Here is a 20,502-nt window from a genome sequence, read left to right as displayed (position 1 = left end):
ATGGGAAAAGGACGAGGGGGGAGTCCGGGGGGATCGCCTTCCCCTTCTCAAGGGGTGACCGGAGTGCGGGAGGTCTTATCCCTGCACAGGCGGCATCAACCCCCGGGCATCGCCCCCCCCCCCACACACCTGGGGAGGTTCACAGAGAGAAGCACGGCGTGATTTAGTGATCATCTAATTCCACCCCTGCCATGGCAGGGCCACCTCCCACTGTCCCAGGCTGCTCCAGCCCCAGTGTCCAGCCTGGCCTTGGGCACTGCCAGGGATCCAGGGGCAGCCACAGCTGCTCTGGATAAATCCCAACCCTTGGGATTTTTCCCAAAGTCCTGCCAAAATCTGCTGCCCCGAGGTGTGGGAAGGGGAGCCTCTCCCTTCCGAGGTTTTAGAGATCGTCCCCTGTGTCTTCGAGGGTGTTTTCTGTGACAAACAAGTTTCACTCTCACAAATTTTGTATAAAAGTTTAATAAAAGATAAAAGGGACAACATCCAGCGCTGGGGAGCTTTGGCAATCTGCCAAAGGCACACTGTTAGCTTAAAACAATTTACTTCCATACCGGTTAAATGCATATTAATGAGCGTTATGCATATTCAAACATTCCTGTGGCTTTACATATCTTGGGAATTCTTTTGCTTGGTTTTAACCTTTGACTTGCCTGCCATCCTGTAGATTAAAGTCAATATATTTTATTTCTTCTCGAGGCTCCCTTCTGTTGTTTCCACACTTGTGAATAGCTGGAGAGTCAGTAGTAAATTTTTCTCCTGGTGTTTTTAACATCACATCATTTCTATTTTAAATTATGCCAAGGCTTAAGATAGAATATTTCTTTATCACGCTGCTATTTCTGGAAGTTGTGCTGTGCTTGTGTGAGCTGACAGAGTCTGCCCTCCCAGACTTAGAGGGAATCACGAATTGTACTGTGCCAGAGCCTTTGTGATCAATAACAACTCCCAAAACCCAAGACATAAACGTGAAAGCTGATAGCTGTAATTGTAATTTATAACATTTTCCATGTGGGATTGGGGCTGTTTTTCCCTGGCAGGAGGAAGAGGAGCAGGAAGGCTCTGAGGGGCTGGAAACGAATCCAAGTTCTGTGTCCAACGCAGAGGGTGAACAAACGGTAATTCCAGCTGGAATCCTGGAATGGTTTGGTTGGGAAGGCACCTCAAACCCCTCCAGAGCCATGGTAGGGACACCTCCCACTGTCCCAGGCTGTTCCAAGTGTCCAGCCTGGCCTTGGACACTTCCAGGCATCCAGGGAAAGCTGCTCTGGGAATTCTTTCCCCTCTCCTGGCGTTAATAACCAGCAAAAATTGCTCTTGTCCTCAGCTGTGCAAAGCCCCACGAAGGGCTGCAGCAAGGAAAGTGCCACTCATTTAGGATTTGTTCTTCCCCTGATTCCTAGAGGGGGATTTTCCCCCCAGTTTTTTCCCTTCCTCCTTTCCCTGTAGAAATATTTCCCAGCTGCTCCAACACCGGGTTCTGGGGTTTCTTTTTTTGGACAGAGTTCTGTGATCCCTGTGAAATCCCAGGAGCAGGAACAGAAGCAGGAACAAGAGCAAGAGCAGGAGAAGGACCACGAGCAGAAGGAGAAGGACCAAGAGCAGGAGAAGGAGGAGAAGGAGAAGCAGAAGAAGCAGGATGACCAGGAGAGCATCATTTCCTCTCTGCTCTCTGAGGTTGAGCACGAGGGTAACAGCCCCAGGTACTCCCCAAACCTTCCCCTGCTTGAAATCCAACAAATCCTGCCTCAGCTCCATTCCTTTTAGAGCAGTCACAGCAGGTAAAGTGTGAGAGGCCACAAAAATCCTGCATGTACCAGAAACCCCAAAGGTTTTGTTCCAAAGTAGAAGTTGTCACTAATTACACGATTATTGAGCACAGGCTGTCTGGAGGAAGTGTTTGAGGGGAAAATGTGGGATTTACACATTCCAGGGATTTAAAAATCCTCAATGCATGTCCTTTAGCAGCTGGATGAGCCTCCTTGTGGGGGTTTTACTCAGCAGATCCTCCAGGAGATTGAAAATCAGCTGCTCATTGGGAATTTAAATTCTTTTCCCCAGAAAGGCTGCCTGTGACAAAAGAAAATCCCAAATATTTTGCTTTCCAAGGCTAAGGGGAACAAAACTGGTGTTGTCCAACACTCCTGAGCTTGGTACACACGAGGAAATCAGGAAATCAGGATCAGTTTGACCCCTCTCATTTCACATCCTCAGTTTTCCAAGCAGGACAAGGCTGTGAGGAATTTTCAGCCCCTCTTTGCCTGCAGTTGCTTTTAATGGGGAATAAAAACTGCAGCTGAATAATTGCCAACTCTTTGTTTGGAATTTTGACTCCTCTGCCTCACCTTTTGCTGACAAATAACATAAATTTCAGTTCAGGAAATGCAGGATTCTTCTTTTCCTCATTTTTGCCTCTCTCCTTAGAACACCAAAGCGAGTCCTGGCGTTCGTGCGGGTCAAGCCAACCGCTCATTTTGCCCAAGACATGATCAAGCTTGGGTCAGACAACAAGGTAGAGTAAAAGAAATCGGAAATGGGGAAGGTTTGGAGGTTGACTTCAGCTTTTCCACTGGAAAGCCTGGATTTTTCCATCCCTTGAGGCCATGGATAATGTTTTGGGGGGTGTTGGTGCGTGCAGTTCCTGCTTGGCAGTGGTTTTGTCACAGCAAGTGTGAGGATGGAAAACACAATTCCTGTGGTACAATCAACAGGAAAACCCTCCAAAGGACTGGGACTGGCTGATCCATGAGGAATTCCCAGTGCTAACCACAATTTGGCACAGTCTATTTCCATCCCCTCTTATGCAAATTCCTCCCTTTGCCTTCTCTCGCTTAATTAAGGATTTCCCTGAGGCACAAAATCGCTGAAAGTTAAACAGATGAGCTTAACCACATTTCCTTTTATTTATAATAATTATCACCAGAAATTTGAGAGCATTACCAGATATTTTTAGGACCTCTAGAGCCATCCAAGGCAGTAAAATAACTCTGTTATTTATCTAGTTAATCCCAGCTCTTCAGTTACTGAAATCCCTCAAGGCTGTTGAGTTGATCTCCCTGTCTTTTTGGGTTGCAGAGCATCGATATCTACATCCAGAAGAGTCCCAAGGGAGGAGTTGTGAATAACTCTCAGACTGAGTGGTCCTTCAAGCTGGATGGGCTCCTCCACAACACTTCCCAGGAAATGGTTTATGAGACCGTGGCAAAGAACGTGGTGGCCAAAGCTTTGCAGGGTTACAACGGTGATTTATTACAATTATTATTCTTTTTGATCATCAAACCAGATTGGATTTGAGCAGAGATCCATTTGCTGCTCTGTTGGAGGCTCCCTCCTGAGTCGATCCTGTTGCTTTTGGGTTTTTTTAGGCACCATCATGTGCTATGGGCAGACTGGGGCTGGCAAAACCTACACCATGACGGGAGCAGCCTCTGAGTACAGAAACCGAGGGATCATCCCCAGAGCCATCCAGCAGGTACTGCAGCTTTCTGGGGAAGGAGGAGGGACAAACACCAAGGAATCTTTGGTGAAACACCAAAAATCAATTTCTATCTTGCTGACAGCAAAGCGTTTGAACACACTGAATACGTTTGTGGGGTTTTTTTTCCTTCGTTTTACCTCAGGGACGATGGTTAAAGAATGCAGGAGTTTTATTGTTGTTCTCTGAGGTTGTTCCTTTTTAGTTCCTGCTGCTCCCCAAATGTCACCCAGCCTTCTAAAGAGGTGTTTCCCAAATTGTCATTGTGTGAAATCAGGTTAAAACTGATCATAAAATCATTAAAAACCACCTCTAAGGCACAGAGGCCCTGGCACAAGTGCCCAGAGCAGCTGTGGCGGCCCCTGGATCCCTGGAAGTATCCAAAGACAGGTTGGACACTGGGGTTTGGAGCAGCCTGGGATGGTGGGAGGTGTCCCTGCCATGGCAGAGGTGGAACTGGATGGGCTTTAAGGTCCCTTCCAACCCAAAACCATTCCAGAATTCCATGATTCTATAAAATCATTAAATCCAAATCCAAGCTGAGCCCTCAGAGCTCAGATTTAGCCCCACATGCCCCTAGATGCACTTGGAGCTGTTCAGAACTCTATCAATATTTATCTCTGTATTACAGAAATTGATGTCTTGTATACTCCTCAATCAATTTATTTCTATTTTATATCTATTTCTATTTTATACCTGTTGATATATTTTATCTACTTACATCACCCCCATATATATCTCACACCAACACCTACATAAATATCTTCTCTAAAAAGCCACAACTAACTGAAAATCCCACCTGTGAACGGACCCAAACCCTTTTTCTCGGTGCAGATCTTCAAATCAGCTGCAGAATTCCTCAATATTCTGGTCAGTGTCCGAATTTCCTACCTGGAGATTTACAACGAGTCCTTGTTCGACCTCCTGGCGCCGGCGCTGGGCCGGGGCTGCAAGGACAACCAGCTGGCCGTCATGGACGGTCCCCAGGGGATTTATGTCAAGGGGCTCTCCATCCACCCCGTCAGCCACGAGGAGGAGGCTCTGCATCTCCTTTTTGAGGCAAGAGAAACCAAATATTCCCTTGGATGTTGTGGGCTCTGCCTGAGGGAGGAGGAAAAGCGGTGGCGGGTGGCCAAGGTGGTGGGATGAGGTTCAGCCATCCCTCTGGATTGTGGGGGAAAAACTGGGAATTCTTGGTATTGCAAGGAAAATGTGCCTGGCTTGGGGATTCTGGAAGAAAAGATGGTTTTGGATGATGATGGTGCTGTTGGAATTGACAGCAGGGCTGGTCAGGGTGAGAGGTTTGTGAGGGGATGTTGATGACTGAGATCAGCGTCTTTCTTTTCCTCGTGGCTGCTTCTGTTTGGGAGGAAAACAGGGATAAGTAATTGGATCTGGCTGGGGGAAGTGGATCCTCCCCCAGAGCCATCTGCTTTGTCCTTAAAAATCTTTCTCTGGCCTTTTTAATAACCCCATGCTGTCCTCAGCTCTGGAATGTGCAGGAACTGCCTCTCACTTTTTAAAGGGTGGAAGGAGGCTGATGACGGCTGGGAGAGCTGGGAATGTTCCCCTGGAGAGGAGAAGCTCCAGGGAGAGCTCAGAGCCCCTGGCAGGGCCTGAAGGAGCTCCAGGAGAGCTGGAGAGGGACTGGGGACAAGGGATGGAGGGACAGGACACAGGGAACGGCTCCCACTGCTTGGATTTTGGGATATTGGGAAGGAATTCCTGGCTGGGATGGAATTCCCAGAGCAGCTGTGGCTGTCCCTGGATCCCTGGCAGTGCCCAAGGCTGGGTTGGAGCAGCCTGGGATGGTGGGAGGAGTCCCTGCCCATCCAGGGGGTGGAATGGGATGGGCTTTAAGGCCATTTCCAGCATCCCTTTGTGTTCCTGGCTGAGGTTCAGATCCGTGGCCATCGCACCTGTGGGAATTTTCAGTGCCATTTGAAGCTTGGGGAGCTCTCGGCTTTTCCAATCATCAGGAAATGGAAAGAGCCACAGAGATGTTGCCTGGCTTATCCTCAAAAAGTCACAGTTCCATGAGCTGAGCCTGGAATTTTCTCTCCATTGGCAGGGTGAGACCAACAGAGTGATAGGAGAACACTCCCTGAATAAGAATTCCTCCAGATCCCACTGCATCTTCACCATGTACATTGAGGTGAGAGCTCCAGCCTTGTCCCTGGGGATTGGAAGGACTTTCCAGGGATCCAGGAGCATCTTTGCAGTCTGTTTTTTTCCTGTATTTCAGTTTTTCTTCCTCTCTCCCTCAGTGTCGCTCCAGAGATTACACAAATCACAAATGCCTGAAATCTAAAATCACCTTGATTGACCTGGCAGGGTCTGAGAGACTCAGCAAGACTGGGGTGAGTGATGGGAGCTCCTCAGGTTCCTTTGGGTCCCTTTGGAAAAAATAGGGAGGGGAGTGGGCTGGGAGGGGACTGGAGAATTCCTGAGGGAGCTGGGAAGGGGCTGGAGAATTCCTGAGGGAGCTGGGAAGGGGCTGGAGAATTCCTGAGGGAGATGGGAAGGGGCTGGAGAATTCCTGAGGGAGATGGGAAGGGGCTCAGCCTGGAGCAAAGGAGGCTCAGGGGGAATTTCTGGCTCTGCACAAGTCCCTGGCAGGAGGGGACAGCTGGGGGTGTCGGGAACAGGGACAGGAGGAAACAGCTTCAGGGGGAGGTTCAAGTTGGAAATTGGGAAAATTCCCTCCTGGAATGGGCTGTCCAGGCCTGCCCCAGCTGTCCAGGGCAGGGGTGGAGTCCCCATCCCTGTTAGGGTGTGACATCCCTGTGGATGTGGCACCTGGGGACAAGGTCAGGGCTCAGCAAAGCTCAGGGATGGTTTGGCTCATTTTAAGAGTCCCAACCTCAACAATTCCCCAATTCCACACCATTCTGCACTGCTCAGAATCCAAACCCCATGAGCCCCACAGAGAATAAGGAACCCTCCCTGTCCTGCTGGAGGTGACCAGAACTGTTTTCTGTTGCTCTCCCTTGCAGTCTGAGGGCCAGGTCCGGGTGGAGGCCTCCTACATCAACAAATCCCTGTCCTTCCTGGAGCAGCTCATCATCGCCCTGGCCGATCCCAAGCGCGAGCACATCCCCTTCCGGCAGAGCAAACTCACCCACGTCCTCAAGGACTCGCTGGGTAAGGGCTGCCACTTCCAGCAGCTCCTGCTAAAGGGATGCACAGATGGGCACAGAGAGTCTTAAGGGTGTCATTTATCGTGGAATCATGGAATGGTTTGGGTTGGGAGGGACCTTGAGGATCATCCGTTCCTCCCCTGTCATGGGCAGGGACACCTCCCACCATCCCAGGCTGCACCAAGGGTCCAACCTGGGACACTTCCATGGATCCAGGGGCATCCTGAAAAGAAAAAAAATAATCTTTACAAACCCCTGGAACTGGGAGTTTTTATTCCCATTCTCTTCCTGCATCCTCATCCCACCAGGCACAAATTTCACCTTTTTCTGTGCCCTTTGGAGGGACAGTTACACTCTAGTGTGTTCTTTGTGCTTTTTTCAACTCAACCAAGCCTGAGGTGGGTTATTGGGAAGGAATTCCTGGCTGGAATGGTGGGGAGAAGCTGGGATGGAATTCCCAGAGAAGCTGTGGGTGTTCCCTGGAAGTGTCCAAGGTTGGACAGGGCTTGGAGCAGCCTGGGACAGTGAGAGGTGTGGATAGGGGTGGCATGGATGATCATTAAAGTCCCTTTCACCCCAAACCATTCTGGGACTCCTCTGCTCTCTTTTAATCAGCACAGAATAAAACACACTACAGAAAAAGAAACAACAACAACAAAAAAAATCACCCAAAATTTTATTATTTGCTATATTTTTATTATAATTTATTTTTTTTTCCCAGGGGAAAAAAATAAAATAAGTAAAAAAAAATAAAAATAAATAAATTTATTTATTTTTGCAGGGGGAAACTGCAACACTGTGCTGGTGACAAACATCTATGGGGAAGCTGAGCATGTGGAAGAGACTGTGAGTTGGAGGAATTCCTGCAGAATCCAAACCTTGTTCCTGCTTCCTTCAAGGAGCAGTCTCTGGAGGGTTTGGAGAGGGAAACCTGACTAATTCATCCCAAGCTAAAAAACCTCATCCTATCCCAAAGGCTCCAAACCAGACTCCTGTCAGATGAGAACCTGAAGCAGAGCAGGCAGGAGCTGCTCGGATTTAGTCTCTCACTGGAGAGATTATTATTATTATTATTATTATTATTATTATTATTATTATTATCATTATTATTATTATCATCATCATTATTATTATTACTATTACTACTACTATTATTATTATTACATTATATATAATTATATTATATATATAATATATAATACTATATATATTCTATATAAAATATAGAATATATATAACAACATAAATAAAAATATATTAATATAATATAATATAATATAATATAATATAATATAATATAATATAATATAATATAATATAATATAATATAATATATAATGTGTTATTCATTATATATTACAATATATTAAATATTAATTAATATCATAATTATAGTATTAGTAATTAATAAATAAGTAATTATTATATATATTATATATTATATATTATATATTATATATTATATATTATATATTATATATTATATATTATATATTATATATTATATATTATATATTAATGATAAGGATAATAATTATATATTACAATATATAAAACAATATATATTATAACATTATATATAATTATATTATATTAAATTATATATTAATATATTATACATAATATAACATATAATCTATAATCTATTATATATCATATATATTATATGATATATAATATAGTATATTATTTATTATATATTATAATATGTTACTATATTAATATTATAATTATAATATTATTAATTAATATATAAGCAATTATTTTTTTCAATAATAACATTTTCTATTATCTATTATCTACTATCTATTATTATTAATACAATAATTATTATTATTGTTGTTATTGTCACTATCAATATTATTTCCTGTGTTTCCATGGATCATCACCTCCTGGAATCCCTGGAATTGCTGCAGTTCCCAGCAGAGCTGAGCTGGCTGGGGCAGGAACCAGAAGGAACCTCCCAGAAATTGTTTTTTTTAACCTTTAAATGATAAAATGTGTGAAATTCCCCCCTGGGTGAGCCAGATCCGGAGCAAACAGGAAGGAATCCCCTGGAACAATTCACAGATTTTCTATTTCTCTGCTCTTGGATCTGATGGAATTAAGTAGAAAGATTAGGAAAATGCTGCCAATATTTGATTTTCTCCAAACCTTGTTTTTCCAGCTGTCCTCCCTGCGTTTTGCCACCAGGATGAACTGGGTGACAGCAGAGCCCGTCCCCAATGAGCCCTTTTACCGTGAGGTATGGACAGGAGGGACCTGGAGGAAGGGGATTCATATTAATAATATTAATTAGCATTAATATGCAGGATAATAACCTGAAAATCCAGAGGAAAATGAGGCAGTTTAATCAATGAACCTTCCTCAGCCAGGCTGACACCGCTCATTTTGGGTGGGTGATCAAATGAATCCATCTGAAACTTTTTTATAGGTTTTTTATTACAGGTTTTTATTACATTATTATTATTTTTATAATAAAAATTATTATTTTTCTTCCCTGGTCTAAGGCACAACCATGCAGGTGGTCACATCTTCCTGGGGGTTCTTTCTCCTGCATATCCCACATTTTTCTGATGAGATTCAGCTCTCTCAACAGAGAGATTTTCTGGTGAATTATTCCCCTGACATGCAGGGAAATCATCTCCAGTTCTCCTGCAGCTTTATCCCTGTTGTTGCTGGTAACAGAACAGCTTCTCCACAATTAGAAAACTTGGTTAATTAAGGAAATCATCGAAAGGAAGGATATTAGAGTGCACTTTCAGCTTGAAAACCAAACTGGGAGAGCTGAAATTGGAAGGGAAGTTTGTGCTTTGGTGCTCCAGAGGTCCCTTCAGAGCAGCTCAGTGTCCACTTCCCCCTGAATCCCAAGATTTTTGTGCTCACCTTTCTGGATACACATTTTAAATAGTGAATCCTCGAAGATATTCCATGTTAGGGAGAAATTCAGTCCAATCCAGCACAGGAAAATCTCTCCTTTGTCCCAGCTACTGTCAGAGCTGCTGAGTTCAGGGCAGAGGTGAGCCCTGCACAATGCTTGGCTTCCAGGATAACATCCCAGAGCCAGGAATTTGATGGTCCCTGCAATTCCAGAGCAGGAAATCATCCCATTAAAAAGCAGTGCCCTTCCTTTGATGGCTCAGGCAGGCTCTGCAGGCAGAAACTCTGCAGGGAGCTAATCAAAGGAAAATCAAACTGATTTCCAGCCCCTCTCATTCCCTGCTGCAGGCCCTGAGGGAGCTGGGATCCAGCTGGGATATTCTCCAGCAGCCAATCTCCTGCTGCTTTTAGCAGGTTTTTTATTCCCAGTATAATTTAGTCATTTGCTCACCCTTTTTTTCCCCCCTGTTAGGCATCAGTGAAGGCTCTGGAGGAGGAGATCCATCTCCTGAAGCAAGAGCTGATCATGCAGGACAGCTTGGTGAGGAGCAGTGAACTCATTGTCCAGCGGGGTTGTGTCCTTCCCTCTGCTCCCAGCACCATCCTCTGGGGCTTGGGGAAACCTCTGGAGGTCCCACACGGGGGGATTGTGTTGGAATTTCAATCTCTGGCCACCAGAGATGGGGTTTGGGGTTTTTTTTCCAGATTCTTGAAGCTCTTGTGTTGGTTGATCCCAAATCCCATCTCCTGCCAAGTCAGGGGATGAGAATCCCGAGCAGAAATGGGCACGGCAATTCCAGGTGTTTGTCAGACCAATGGAATCACAGAATTCCAGAATGGTTTGGGTTGGAAGGGACCTTAAATCTCATCCCATTCCACCCCCTGTCACCTCCCACTGTCCCAGGTGCTCCAAGCCCATTCCAGCCTGGTTTTGGGCACTTCCAGGGATCCAGGGGCAGCCACAGCTGCTCTAGGCACCCTGTGCCACCCTCACAGCCATAAATTCCTTCCTCAAATCCAGCCTGAATCTCCCCTCTTTTAGTTTAAAGCCATCACTCCTGTCCCACCACGACAGGACCTGCCCAAAGCTCTGTCCCCTCCGCTCTCAAAGGTTCCCTCAGCTCTTTGTAACTCCCTGATTCTCAGTTTTCCATCTTTCCTTTCAGGCAAATCGTTCCTTCATGAGTTACAACCCCTTGACTACATCCCAGAGGGCAGAAATCAGGTCCCAAGTCCAGAAATACCTCAAAGGAGTCATTGAGGAAATCAGTGTAAGTAGTGAAAAAAGAACTTAAATCCTGGTTCCATCCCCTTTTCCTCCAGGAGGGAAAAATGTCTTTTGAAGTGCCTGCTTTTCACCCCAAACCCACTACAGGATTGTAATTGGATTTCTTTTTGCACATTTTGCATGTTTTCATTCCAGTTTTTCTGGTTTGGAGGCTCCAGGAGACTTTTCTTTAATCTCAAAACCCTTTAAAACTGATTTATTTGGAACTCCTTTATATAATTAATACCAAAATTGATGGATTTGTATCTCTCATCCTCAGATTGTGAACGTCAGGCAGATCCAGGAGGTGTTTAGGCAGTTCAAAGTGATTGTAAGGTAAGTTCAGAGATTCCAGACTGGTTTGGGTTGGGAAGAACCTTAAGGATCATCCCATTCCACCCCATTCCATGGGCAGGGACACCTCCCACTATCCCAGGCTGCTCCAAGCCTCCTCCAACCTGGATTAAAGGTTCAGACAAAGGGATGGGACTGAGCAGAGTTAATGTGGTTTGATGTGGATCATTCAAAGGTCCTGGACAATATTAAATTAACCATCAAAAAGCTTTAATATTAAAGAGCCCGAAAGGAATGTCAGGGGAAAGGAGAGGAAGAGACGTGGGATGAGTGTTGAGGGATAAAACAAGAGGTAAAAGGGGTTTTTCTTTGGGAAACTGGCTTTGGTAGGGATTTGGTGGGAAAGGAGTCCTAAAGGGTTGGTTTTTCCTCAGCCAACAGGAGGAAGAGGTGGAGTGCAGGCTCTGGAACAAGTACGGGCTGGGACGCAAAGACAGCGCTGCCGAGTCCGAGTCCAACTCGGATCTGCGTTTGGAGGAGGCTCGGGAGCAGCAGCAGGAGCAGGAGGACGTGGTAATTCCTGGGGCTCCACCTGGCCCAGAATCCACCCCAGATCTGGCTCCTCTGCTGCCAAAATGGGAATTGTATAAAGCAGATTTTCCCTGTTGAAATCAAACTCAGGAATGTCAGTGGGGTGACTTGGTTAAAAGGTCCAGAGCAGAGATGCATCGGGAACAAGGAGGAATTCCTGGCTGCAGAGGGATTCATTGGGCCCTTTATCTGCACAGAAGAATTTATGAAATGGGAATTGGAATCCCAGAAAAGTTTGGGTTGAAAGGAGCATGAAAAATCATCCCATTCTATGGGCAGAGACACCTCCCGATATTCCAGGTTGCTCCAAACCAAATCCAGTCTGGCCTTGGACATTTCCAGGGATCCAGGGGCAGCCACAGCTGCTCTGGGGATTCCATCCCAGGGTCTCTCCACCCTTCCAGCCAGGAATTCCTTCCCAAAATCCCATTTGCACAGTGTCCCCTCCCCTGGTCCTGTACAATCTCCAAAGTGACCTGTCTGTCCCTGGCTTGGAGAAGGTGAACTCCTTCCTCTGCTGAGATCCCTCTTTTTAATCCTGATAATTTCTGGAGCCGAGTGTATAAATCCCTGACCTAATCCATAAATCCTCCTGTGGGCTCTCCCAGAGTTTTTAATTCCCACACTGGGTTGTTCCAGGGGGTGGAGGAGCTGCTGGCCTGTGCAGCTTCCATGGTGTCCACAAATGGATTGCTCCTTTCTGTTCCCAGGAAACTGCTGCTGGTAAGGAAGAGGATTTGGAGCAGGAGGAAGATGAAGAGACTCTTGGGGCTGGAAGTCCTCCTACATCCCCCATTCCTGGTGGGAAGAAGGAAGCTGAGGAGGGTGATGAGTGAGTTAAACCTCTCCTTTACCTCTGATAATCGTGGAATCACAAAATTGTCAACATTGGGAAAGCCCTTTAAGGTCATCATGTCCAGCCACCCCCCAGCACTGCCAAGGCCACCCCTGACCACGTCCCCAAGTGCCACATCCACAGGGATTTTAAATCCCCCCAGCCATGGGCAGCCTTTTTAGGGAAGGAATTTTCCCAATATCCAACTGAGCCTCCCCTGGCCCAGCCTGGGGCTGTTTCCCCTTGTTCTGTCCCTGCTCCCTGGCTCCTCCTGCCCCCTCAGGGCCTTTCCCAGTTCCACCCCAATCCTTGTGGTGTCCCAAGTGCAGGATCCAGCACTTTCCAGCTCTGGTCAGGCAGGAATGTGCAGCCCATGGAGGAGGGAACTGGGGAGGGAAGGGGGACCCAGCCAGTCCTGAGCAGAGGAAGAACCTTCAGTTCACAGAAGAAAATCCCTGCTTGGTTCTTCCCTGACATTTCCCCAAAGTCTTGTGGAGGGAGCAGAGGAATCACCAAGGCTTTTGGTGACTCCTGGGCTCTCTGGTTTTGGGGAGACTCCTCTGCCTCTGGTGCAAATCACACTCTCCTGGTCACACCATTCCTTAGGAAGAAATCCCCTGGGAGGCTGGGGAAGGGCTGGGATGGAATTCCCAGAGCAGCTGGGGCTGCCCCTGGATCCCTGGCAGTGCCCAAGGCCGGGCTGGATTTGTTTTGGAGCAGCCTGGGACAGTGACAGAGATGTCCCTGCCACGGCAGGGGTGGCACTGGATGGGTTTTCAGGCCCTTTCCAACTGAAACCATTCCATGATTCCATGAGGATTCTATTCCCTCCAGCTGAAGCTGGAGGGATTAGGAAAAGCAGGGAGCCAGGCTTGGTTAAAATGTGGGATTGGATCAAATCAAATCCTTGGAGATTCCTTTTGGAAAGGGCAGGCCTTTGTCCAGGTGTGCCCAAAGCTGGGCAGGGTGGTACTTGTGTCCTTGAGATCCTTCCCAAGAGAGCTCATCCAGCCTGGCCTGTGTTCCACATTATCCAGGGCTGTTCCTCCACACTGAGAATTAAGGATTTGTGTGAACAAGGCTGATTTTATTCCTTGTCAGCGGATATTTCCCTGGAAACTTTGTTTTTTAGCTCAGTTTTTAACTCAGCAAAGCCAAACCCTTTGCTTCCAGATCCCTCTGGTGAAGAAATTAATGAATCTGGTTCGTCTTTTCCCCCCTGTCAGGAAGGAAAGAAGTGGGAGCCCTCCCTCTGAGGCAAGTCAGGACGATTCCCCACTGTCCAAAAGCCCCACCAAGGATCTGGATGAGGAAGAGGAAGGAAGTGACCAGGAAAGTGATGAAGAGGCCTCAGTCCCACCTTCAGTGCAGGATTCCCAGCTCAGGTAGATTTTCCCTGTGAGGGAATAAATCCCCTTTTCCAGAGGGTGCTGTACACTGGAACAGTTGGATTGTGTTCCCTGAGTACAACTCCAAGGCAAAGGGGAGAGATTTGGAAATCTCCAGGGAATACAGGACAGGAATGGTGGTGGGAACACCCTGAGCTCCAAATGGTGCTGGTGAGGATTACCTGGTCAGCTGCTCCTGAATATTTCAAAACTTCAATTAATTTAATTTATTTAATTTTATTTAATTTAAATTAATTTAATTCCTTGATCTCTGAAGACTGCAGCATCCCTTTGGTGAGTGGGGAAACTGCAGGGACAGTTTACCTCTGATAATCGTGGAATCACATCCATCATCATCATCATCATCCAGCCAGAAATCCCCACACTCCTGGAAATGGATCAATAGAATTCCAGGCTGGCTTGGGTTGGGAGGGAATTTAGGGATCATCCCATTCCAACCCCTGTCATGGCAGAGACACCTCCCACTGTCCCAGGCTGCTCCAGCCCGGCCTTGGGCACTGCCAGGGATCCAGGGACAGCCCCAGCTGCTCTGGGAATTCCATCCCAGCCAGCAATTCCCAATTCCCAATATCCCAAAATCCAAGCAGTGGGAGCCATTCCCTGTGTCCTGTCCCTCCATCCCTTGTCCCCAGTCCCTCTCCAGCTCTCCTGGAGCTCCTCCAGGCCCTGCAAGGGGCTCTGAGCTCTCCCTGGAGCTTCTCCTCTGCAGGGGAACATTCCCAGCTCTCCCAGCCTGGCTCCAGCCCTGCAGCAGCTCTGGGTCCTCCTCTGGATCTCTCCAGGTTCCTCCTGAGCTGTTGGATCCAGGGCTGGGGCAGCTCTGCAGGTGGGGAGAGTTGTGCAGAGGGGCAGAATTCCCCATTTCCTGCTGCCCACGCTGGGACCAGCCCAGGTTGTCCTTTCTGGCTTCCAGCAGAGCAGTGAAGCTGCTGCAGAATTCCCCCCTGGAGCTGCTCCCCGTGTTTCCATTCCCTCCAGGGCCTCTCCAGGGGATTTGTGTCCCTCTGCATTCCCAGGGCTGGCAGGACAGGCGGCTGCAGCTGCACAGACACATCCCAGAGCCCTTCCAGCAGCTCGGAGCAGCCTCTGGGAGCTGCAGCCGTGGCTCCTTGCCCAGGGGCTGTTGTTTACAGCCCTGTGCCAGGATTTGGCACGGGAACGGTGCCACACAGCCCTGGAGGAGCTGGAAAATGCCCTTAAGAGGTCACTCAGGGAAGGCAGGAGCTGCAGTTTGGAGTGAGGAATGTGCACCTGTGTTGGAGCGAGATGAGCTTTAAGGTCCCTTCCAACCCAAATCATTCCGTGGTTTTCTGTTCCTGCTTTCTGCTCCCAAATCCATCCTGCTCTCCAGGAATATCCACAGCACAGAGCAGCATCTGTGGACTGTGAGATTCTTTTTTTTTTGCCTGGAGTGGCTCCTGTTGGAATGACAGCAGGTGTTCACAGGGACACACTGGCATCAAAGCCATTCCGCAGAAAAGTGGGGAATGACACTTGGAATTCCCACTTGGGACACAGGCAGGACTTCCAGGGCATGGCAGCAGTGTTGTGACCTGTGCTTGGAGCTGTGGGGTTTGGCTCCAGAGGAGACTGATCCCTGCTGGGAATGCAGCTTGGGAAGAGCAAAGGCATTTGTTTAACAATAGGGAGGAACAATATCCATTATTTTTGTGGAAATTCAACCCATGAAAGCCAGGCTTTCCAGGGAATTCTCAGTTCTGAGGCATCTCCTGAGGAATATGGTGTCTGTGTCAAGAACTTTGTTCTGGGGGTAGCCTGGGGCACAGCGAGTGTCGGGCTTGGCATGGGAATGTCCAAGTCTGGGCTTCTCCTGACAGGAAAGACCTGGAGGGGCTGGAGTGAGTCCAGGAAAGGGAATGGAGCTGGGAAGGGGCTGGAGAATTCCTGAGGGAGCTGGGAAGGGGCTGAAGAATTCCTGAGGGAGCTGGGAAGGGGCTGGAGAATTCCTGAGGGAGCTGGGAAGGGGCTCAGCCTGGAGCAAAGGAGGCTCAGGGGGAATTTCTGGCTCTGCACAAGTCCCTGGCAGGAGGGGACAGCCACGGGTGTTGGGAACAGGGACAGGAGGGAACAATTTCAGGGGGAGGTTCAAGTTGGAAATTGGGAAAATTCCCTCCTGGAATGGGCTGTCCAGGCCTGGCCCAGCTGTCCAGGGCAGGGGTGGAGTCCCCATTCCTGTTAGGATGTGACATCCCTGTGGATGTGGCACCTGGGGACAAGGTCAGGGCTGGCCTTGGCAGAGCTGGGGTTGGTTGGACTCGATGATCCAACCTGAACCGTTCCACGATTCCAGGCTGCAGGGCAGGACAGGCTGACCTGCTGTGTCCACATCTGGTTTCAGGTCCCCTCTACCCAAGCAAGAGGCGTTTGAGATGTTCAAGAAGGAGGCTGGCCGGGAGATCCACCGGATCTTCAGGGAGAACAAGAGGCTCCTCATCTCGCGCAAGAAGAGAAGCCATTCCGTGGCCCAGAGGATCAAACGCATCAAGCAGCAGATGGAGGCGATCAAGGAGGCTCTGGAGGCTCAGAAGAGGAAGAGGAGGCAGGAGGGTGAGGAGGCAGCACGGGGCAGAGGGATGGAGCTCTGGGCTCCCAGCAGTTTTGGGTGGTCATAGAACCATGGGATGGTTTGGGATTGGAAGGGATGTTAAGGATCATCCCACTCCACCCCTGCCATGGGCAGGGACACCTCCCACTGTTGCTCCAAACCAAACCCAACCTGGCCTTGGATAAATTAGACATTAATTTCTGTCATGGTGTTTAAAAGGCTTGATTTTACTCAGATGTCCAGAGATGTTGCCCTGAAAATTAAACTTTCTGATCTTGTTTTCATAGTTTTTAGCCACTTTCCCAGGAAAGTAACTATAAACATAGATGTTTATACATTCTTTTTAAGAAACATCTTTTAATGGACGTTTCACATGACCAGAGTGATTGGGAAGGTGGTAACCTAACTATCCAACCCCTGGTCATTGTCAAAAATCTATAAATACCAGAGTTAGAAAAATAGAAGTACCTTTTTCCCTATCATACATTAAACCGTGTCCGTGTGAATCATTCCGTGTCCTATAGCGACACAGAGATTTAATTCCAGAATTCCCGTTATCCTTGAACACTTCCAGGGACCCAGGGGCAGCCACAACTTCTCTGTGCCTCCCATTCCAACAATCCCAGGGATTTTTCCCCTGGGAGCCAAGTCAGACCCTCCATCAGAGCTCTCCACCCTCACCAGAACCTTTTCCTTTTCCCCCTCTCCAGGAGAATACACGGATGAGGACGGACAGGTGATCATCGATGAGAAGGAGTTTTCCCTCATCTTGAAGCTGAAGGAGCTGAAGGAGAAGCACAGGGCTGCCTTCACCGAGCTGAGGAACCTGAAGGCAGAGATCCAGTACGGCCAGCAGCTCCTGGATAAGTGTCGGAAAAGGCTCATCTCAGGTATGGAGCACCAGGGCTCCAGCTCAGCTGGGATAAATCCAGACTGGAGCACTCACAAACTCCATGGAATCCCAGGATGGTTTGGGTTGTCCAGCTTCAAATCATCTTATCCAGTTCCAATCCCCTCCCACCCTCCCAGGCTGCTCCAAACCCCAATGTCCAACCTTGGGCACTTCCAGGGATCCAGGGGCAGCCACAGCTGCTCTGGGAATTCCATCCCAGCCAGGAATTCCTTCCCAATATCCCATCTCTCCCCTCCCTCTGGCAGTGGAAGCTGCTCCCCGTGTCCTGTCCCTCCAAATTACCTCTTAAAATTTTAAATTACCTTTAAATTACCAAATGACCTTTTACCAATTACAAATTGTCCTGTCCTTGTCAAATTACCATTCTCCGTTGTCCCTTTTCCTGTTGCCTTCCAGACTGGATTTTATCCATTTCAGGTGGGGTTTTCTGACCTATCCTCAAATTCCTGCAGCTCCTCTCTCCCAGATAACGTCCCTCCACTCCTTGGTGCCACCCTTACACGGGGAAAAGCCTCCCACAAGGAATTTCACACTGCTGACCCCAGATCTCATCCCAGATTTTATTAAAGAGAGGTGGTGGTTAAGGAATTGCCCCAGGATAGGGCTTTGCCTCTGGATTCCCAATATTTCCTCTGTCCCTATGTGATTTCCAGGTTCCAGAGTTGCATCCTTATCAGGAAAAAGAGCTTGTCCTGGGAAATTCCTGGGAATTCCTGCAAATTCCTGGTGGGCTCCACCCTGAAATCTGTGGATTCCAACTGCCCCTGCTGTATCCCTGGGTTTGCCCGTCCCTGTAGGAACTGCAGAATCCCAAAGATCTGGATGTTGTGCACATGGCAGCATTTACCAGGGGACAGCTTGGATCCATCCCAGGCTGGAAGGAGTGGGATAATCATTCCCATCATTCCAGGGATGAGCAGGACAGTCACAGCTGTGCCCGCTGGATCCGGGTTTGGCATTTTTGGGCGCTCCAGATGTTTGGTTCAAACATCCAGGACTCACCCAGAGCAGGAGCAGGGAAATGCCCAGGATTAATAAGGACATAATTCCCACCTGCTGTTGTGTTCTCACTGCCTATTATGGGATGGCAGACGGCTGTGCTGGAGTGCGTGGGATTGAAATCCGAGCCCTGCTTCCAAAGGGATTCTGGCGCCTGCTCATGGCCAGGGATTGTCCCCAGAGCTGGCCACCACCTCCAACAGCCTCCTCCATTAAACAACAACAACAAAAAAATCACTTTTCCAATTGTTTAAACTCCAAATCCCGGAGTTCTGAGTTCCTGTCTGAGATCCCAGCTGATCCACAGGGAGAACCGATCCGTGCTGCCTTTTGGGTCGTTAATTACAGCCATTAATTGCCCCTCTTTGCTTCCCAGAGTTTGAGATCTGGTACAACGAGTCCTTCCTTATCCCTGAACATGTGAGGGAAGCTCTGAAGCCCGGTGGGAACATCACACCTGGGATGATTCCCATCAACAGAGTCACGTGCCTGGTGAGTTATCCCGGAGTTCTGCTGATGTCTGGGGTGGTGAGGGAATGAGGAAGCCTGTGGAAGGAGGAGGAGGAGGAGAAAAAGAAGGAGAAGGAGGCACAAAGGGAATATCTGGAGCCACATCCTGCTGTCACATTCCCTGCACTGTTTAGAGGCTCAATCAGGACGGTGCCTGAGGCTCCTGGGCTCTGTGGGATATCAGGAGCTGGGAAAAGTGCCTGGGGGTGCAGGGAAGTTTGGGAGCCTGATTCCTGGGGGATCCCAGGTTTGCAGCCAAAGTCTTGTGGTCAGTACCAGTCCTGTGGCAGGAGCCACCACGGGCTCTTTGCTCATCCTGAAAAGCACATTTCTGTTCAACTCCCCGTTCCCCAGGATTCCAGGTGGGACCAGAAGGGGGAATTCTGCCCCTCTGAGGTGATTCCCCACCGGCAGAGCTGCCCCCAGCCCTGGATCCAACAGCACAGGAGGGACCTGGAGAGATCCAGAGGAGGCCCCAGAGCTGCTCCAGGGCTGGAGCCCCTCTGGAGCCAGGCTGGGAGAGCTGGGAATGTTCATTTTTCCTGTGGGAAAATCCCAACCCTTGCAGGTTTCTGCCCAAAGCCCTGCTCAGAGCTGCTCCTCCGAGGTGTGCACAGGGGAACCTCTCACTTCCAGTTCTCCTGGCTGAGCTGGTGCTGGGTGCAGCAAATGGGATCCTTGTCCCAGGTCTCCAGGAGTGTGGTTTGCACCTGGAATGGGGAATTCTCTTCCCTGGCAGGGTGAAGACGAGCAGGACAAGTTTGAGCGGATGCAGGGGACGGTGCTGCCAGACTGCCCGCGCTCCGTGTCCTTCTACAGGGCCAGGATGAACATGGACCAAAAGGTAACCCCAGCTGGGCCCTGGGAGAATCCCAGAATGGATTGGGATCATCCAGTGCCTGTCCCAGGCTGTTCCAAGCCAGAACAAATTCACCCAGAGAGAGCTGGGAATGTTCAGCCTGGAGAAGGCTCCAGAGAGATCCCAGAGACTTCCCAGGCCCTGAAGAGCTGGAGAGGGACAAGGGATGGAGGGACAGGACACAGGGAATGGCTCCCACTGCTTGGATTTTGGGATATTGGGAAGGAATTCCTGGCTGGGATGGAATTCCCAGAGCAGCTGTGGCTGCCCCTGGATCCCTGGCAGTGCCCAGGGCCAGGCTGGAGCAGCCTGGGACAGTGGGAGGTGTCCCTGCCATGGAAGGGAGTGGATCAGGATGATCCTTAAGGTCCTTTCCAACTGAAATCATTCTGGGATTCCATGAAAACATCTCAAAAGCAGCTTCCTGGGGCTCTGGGGAATTTCCTAGGAATTCCTGTCCCCTTCTTGGAGCCTGCTGGGATCTGCTATCAGCAGAGCAATGCTGGTGGGGTGGAGATTTTCCCAGCTTTTTCCAACAGCACTTGGAAAGTTTGGGAAGGAATTTAGTTTTTATTTTTCAGGAAAGAAGCTTTTACAGGTGAGAAGTGTGCCCTGAGAGCTGAGCTGAGTGCTCCCTTTGTGTTCCCTGTTCCCAGCAAACCTTCAACAGGTCCATGGTGGCCCTCCGGAAAATGCGCAGGAAACACGGACTGGTCCCGGCTGCTGGGAAGAAAAAAGCCCTGTCCTTCCTGCCCATGCCATAG

General features: G+C 48.7%; 1 protein-coding gene across 1 annotated transcript in view; it reads left to right on the top strand.

Annotated features, from left to right (window-relative positions):
• Positions 1-20,502, top strand: part of KIF9 (kinesin family member 9) — a 20,625-nt gene extending 123 nt beyond the window's left edge. The window contains exons 2-23 of the mRNA XM_086861231.1: positions 1,041-1,118; positions 1,504-1,703; positions 2,425-2,512; positions 3,076-3,241; positions 3,366-3,472; positions 4,310-4,534; positions 5,547-5,630; positions 5,743-5,835; positions 6,472-6,619; positions 7,397-7,461; positions 8,783-8,860; positions 9,968-10,036; positions 10,662-10,766; positions 11,043-11,098; positions 11,491-11,629; positions 12,358-12,479; positions 13,709-13,867; positions 16,251-16,459; positions 17,168-17,347; positions 18,746-18,861; positions 19,619-19,723; positions 20,395-20,502. Coding sequence (XP_086717357.1) covers positions 1,041-1,118; positions 1,504-1,703; positions 2,425-2,512; positions 3,076-3,241; positions 3,366-3,472; positions 4,310-4,534; positions 5,547-5,630; positions 5,743-5,835; positions 6,472-6,619; positions 7,397-7,461; positions 8,783-8,860; positions 9,968-10,036; positions 10,662-10,766; positions 11,043-11,098; positions 11,491-11,629; positions 12,358-12,479; positions 13,709-13,867; positions 16,251-16,459; positions 17,168-17,347; positions 18,746-18,861; positions 19,619-19,723; positions 20,395-20,502 — 2,700 coding nt within the window. The remainder of the gene's footprint in view (positions 1-1,040; positions 1,119-1,503; positions 1,704-2,424; positions 2,513-3,075; positions 3,242-3,365; positions 3,473-4,309; positions 4,535-5,546; positions 5,631-5,742; positions 5,836-6,471; positions 6,620-7,396; positions 7,462-8,782; positions 8,861-9,967; positions 10,037-10,661; positions 10,767-11,042; positions 11,099-11,490; positions 11,630-12,357; positions 12,480-13,708; positions 13,868-16,250; positions 16,460-17,167; positions 17,348-18,745; positions 18,862-19,618; positions 19,724-20,394) is intronic.

The sequence above is a fragment of the Cyanistes caeruleus genome, chromosome 1 (assembly GCF_971803275.1).
Source record: "Cyanistes caeruleus chromosome 1, bCyaCae1.hap1.1, whole genome shotgun sequence".
NCBI lineage: Eukaryota > Metazoa > Chordata > Aves > Passeriformes > Paridae > Cyanistes > Cyanistes caeruleus.
The sequence above is the reverse complement of the archived record's forward strand: the minus strand, read 5'-3'. Positions and strand labels throughout refer to the sequence as shown.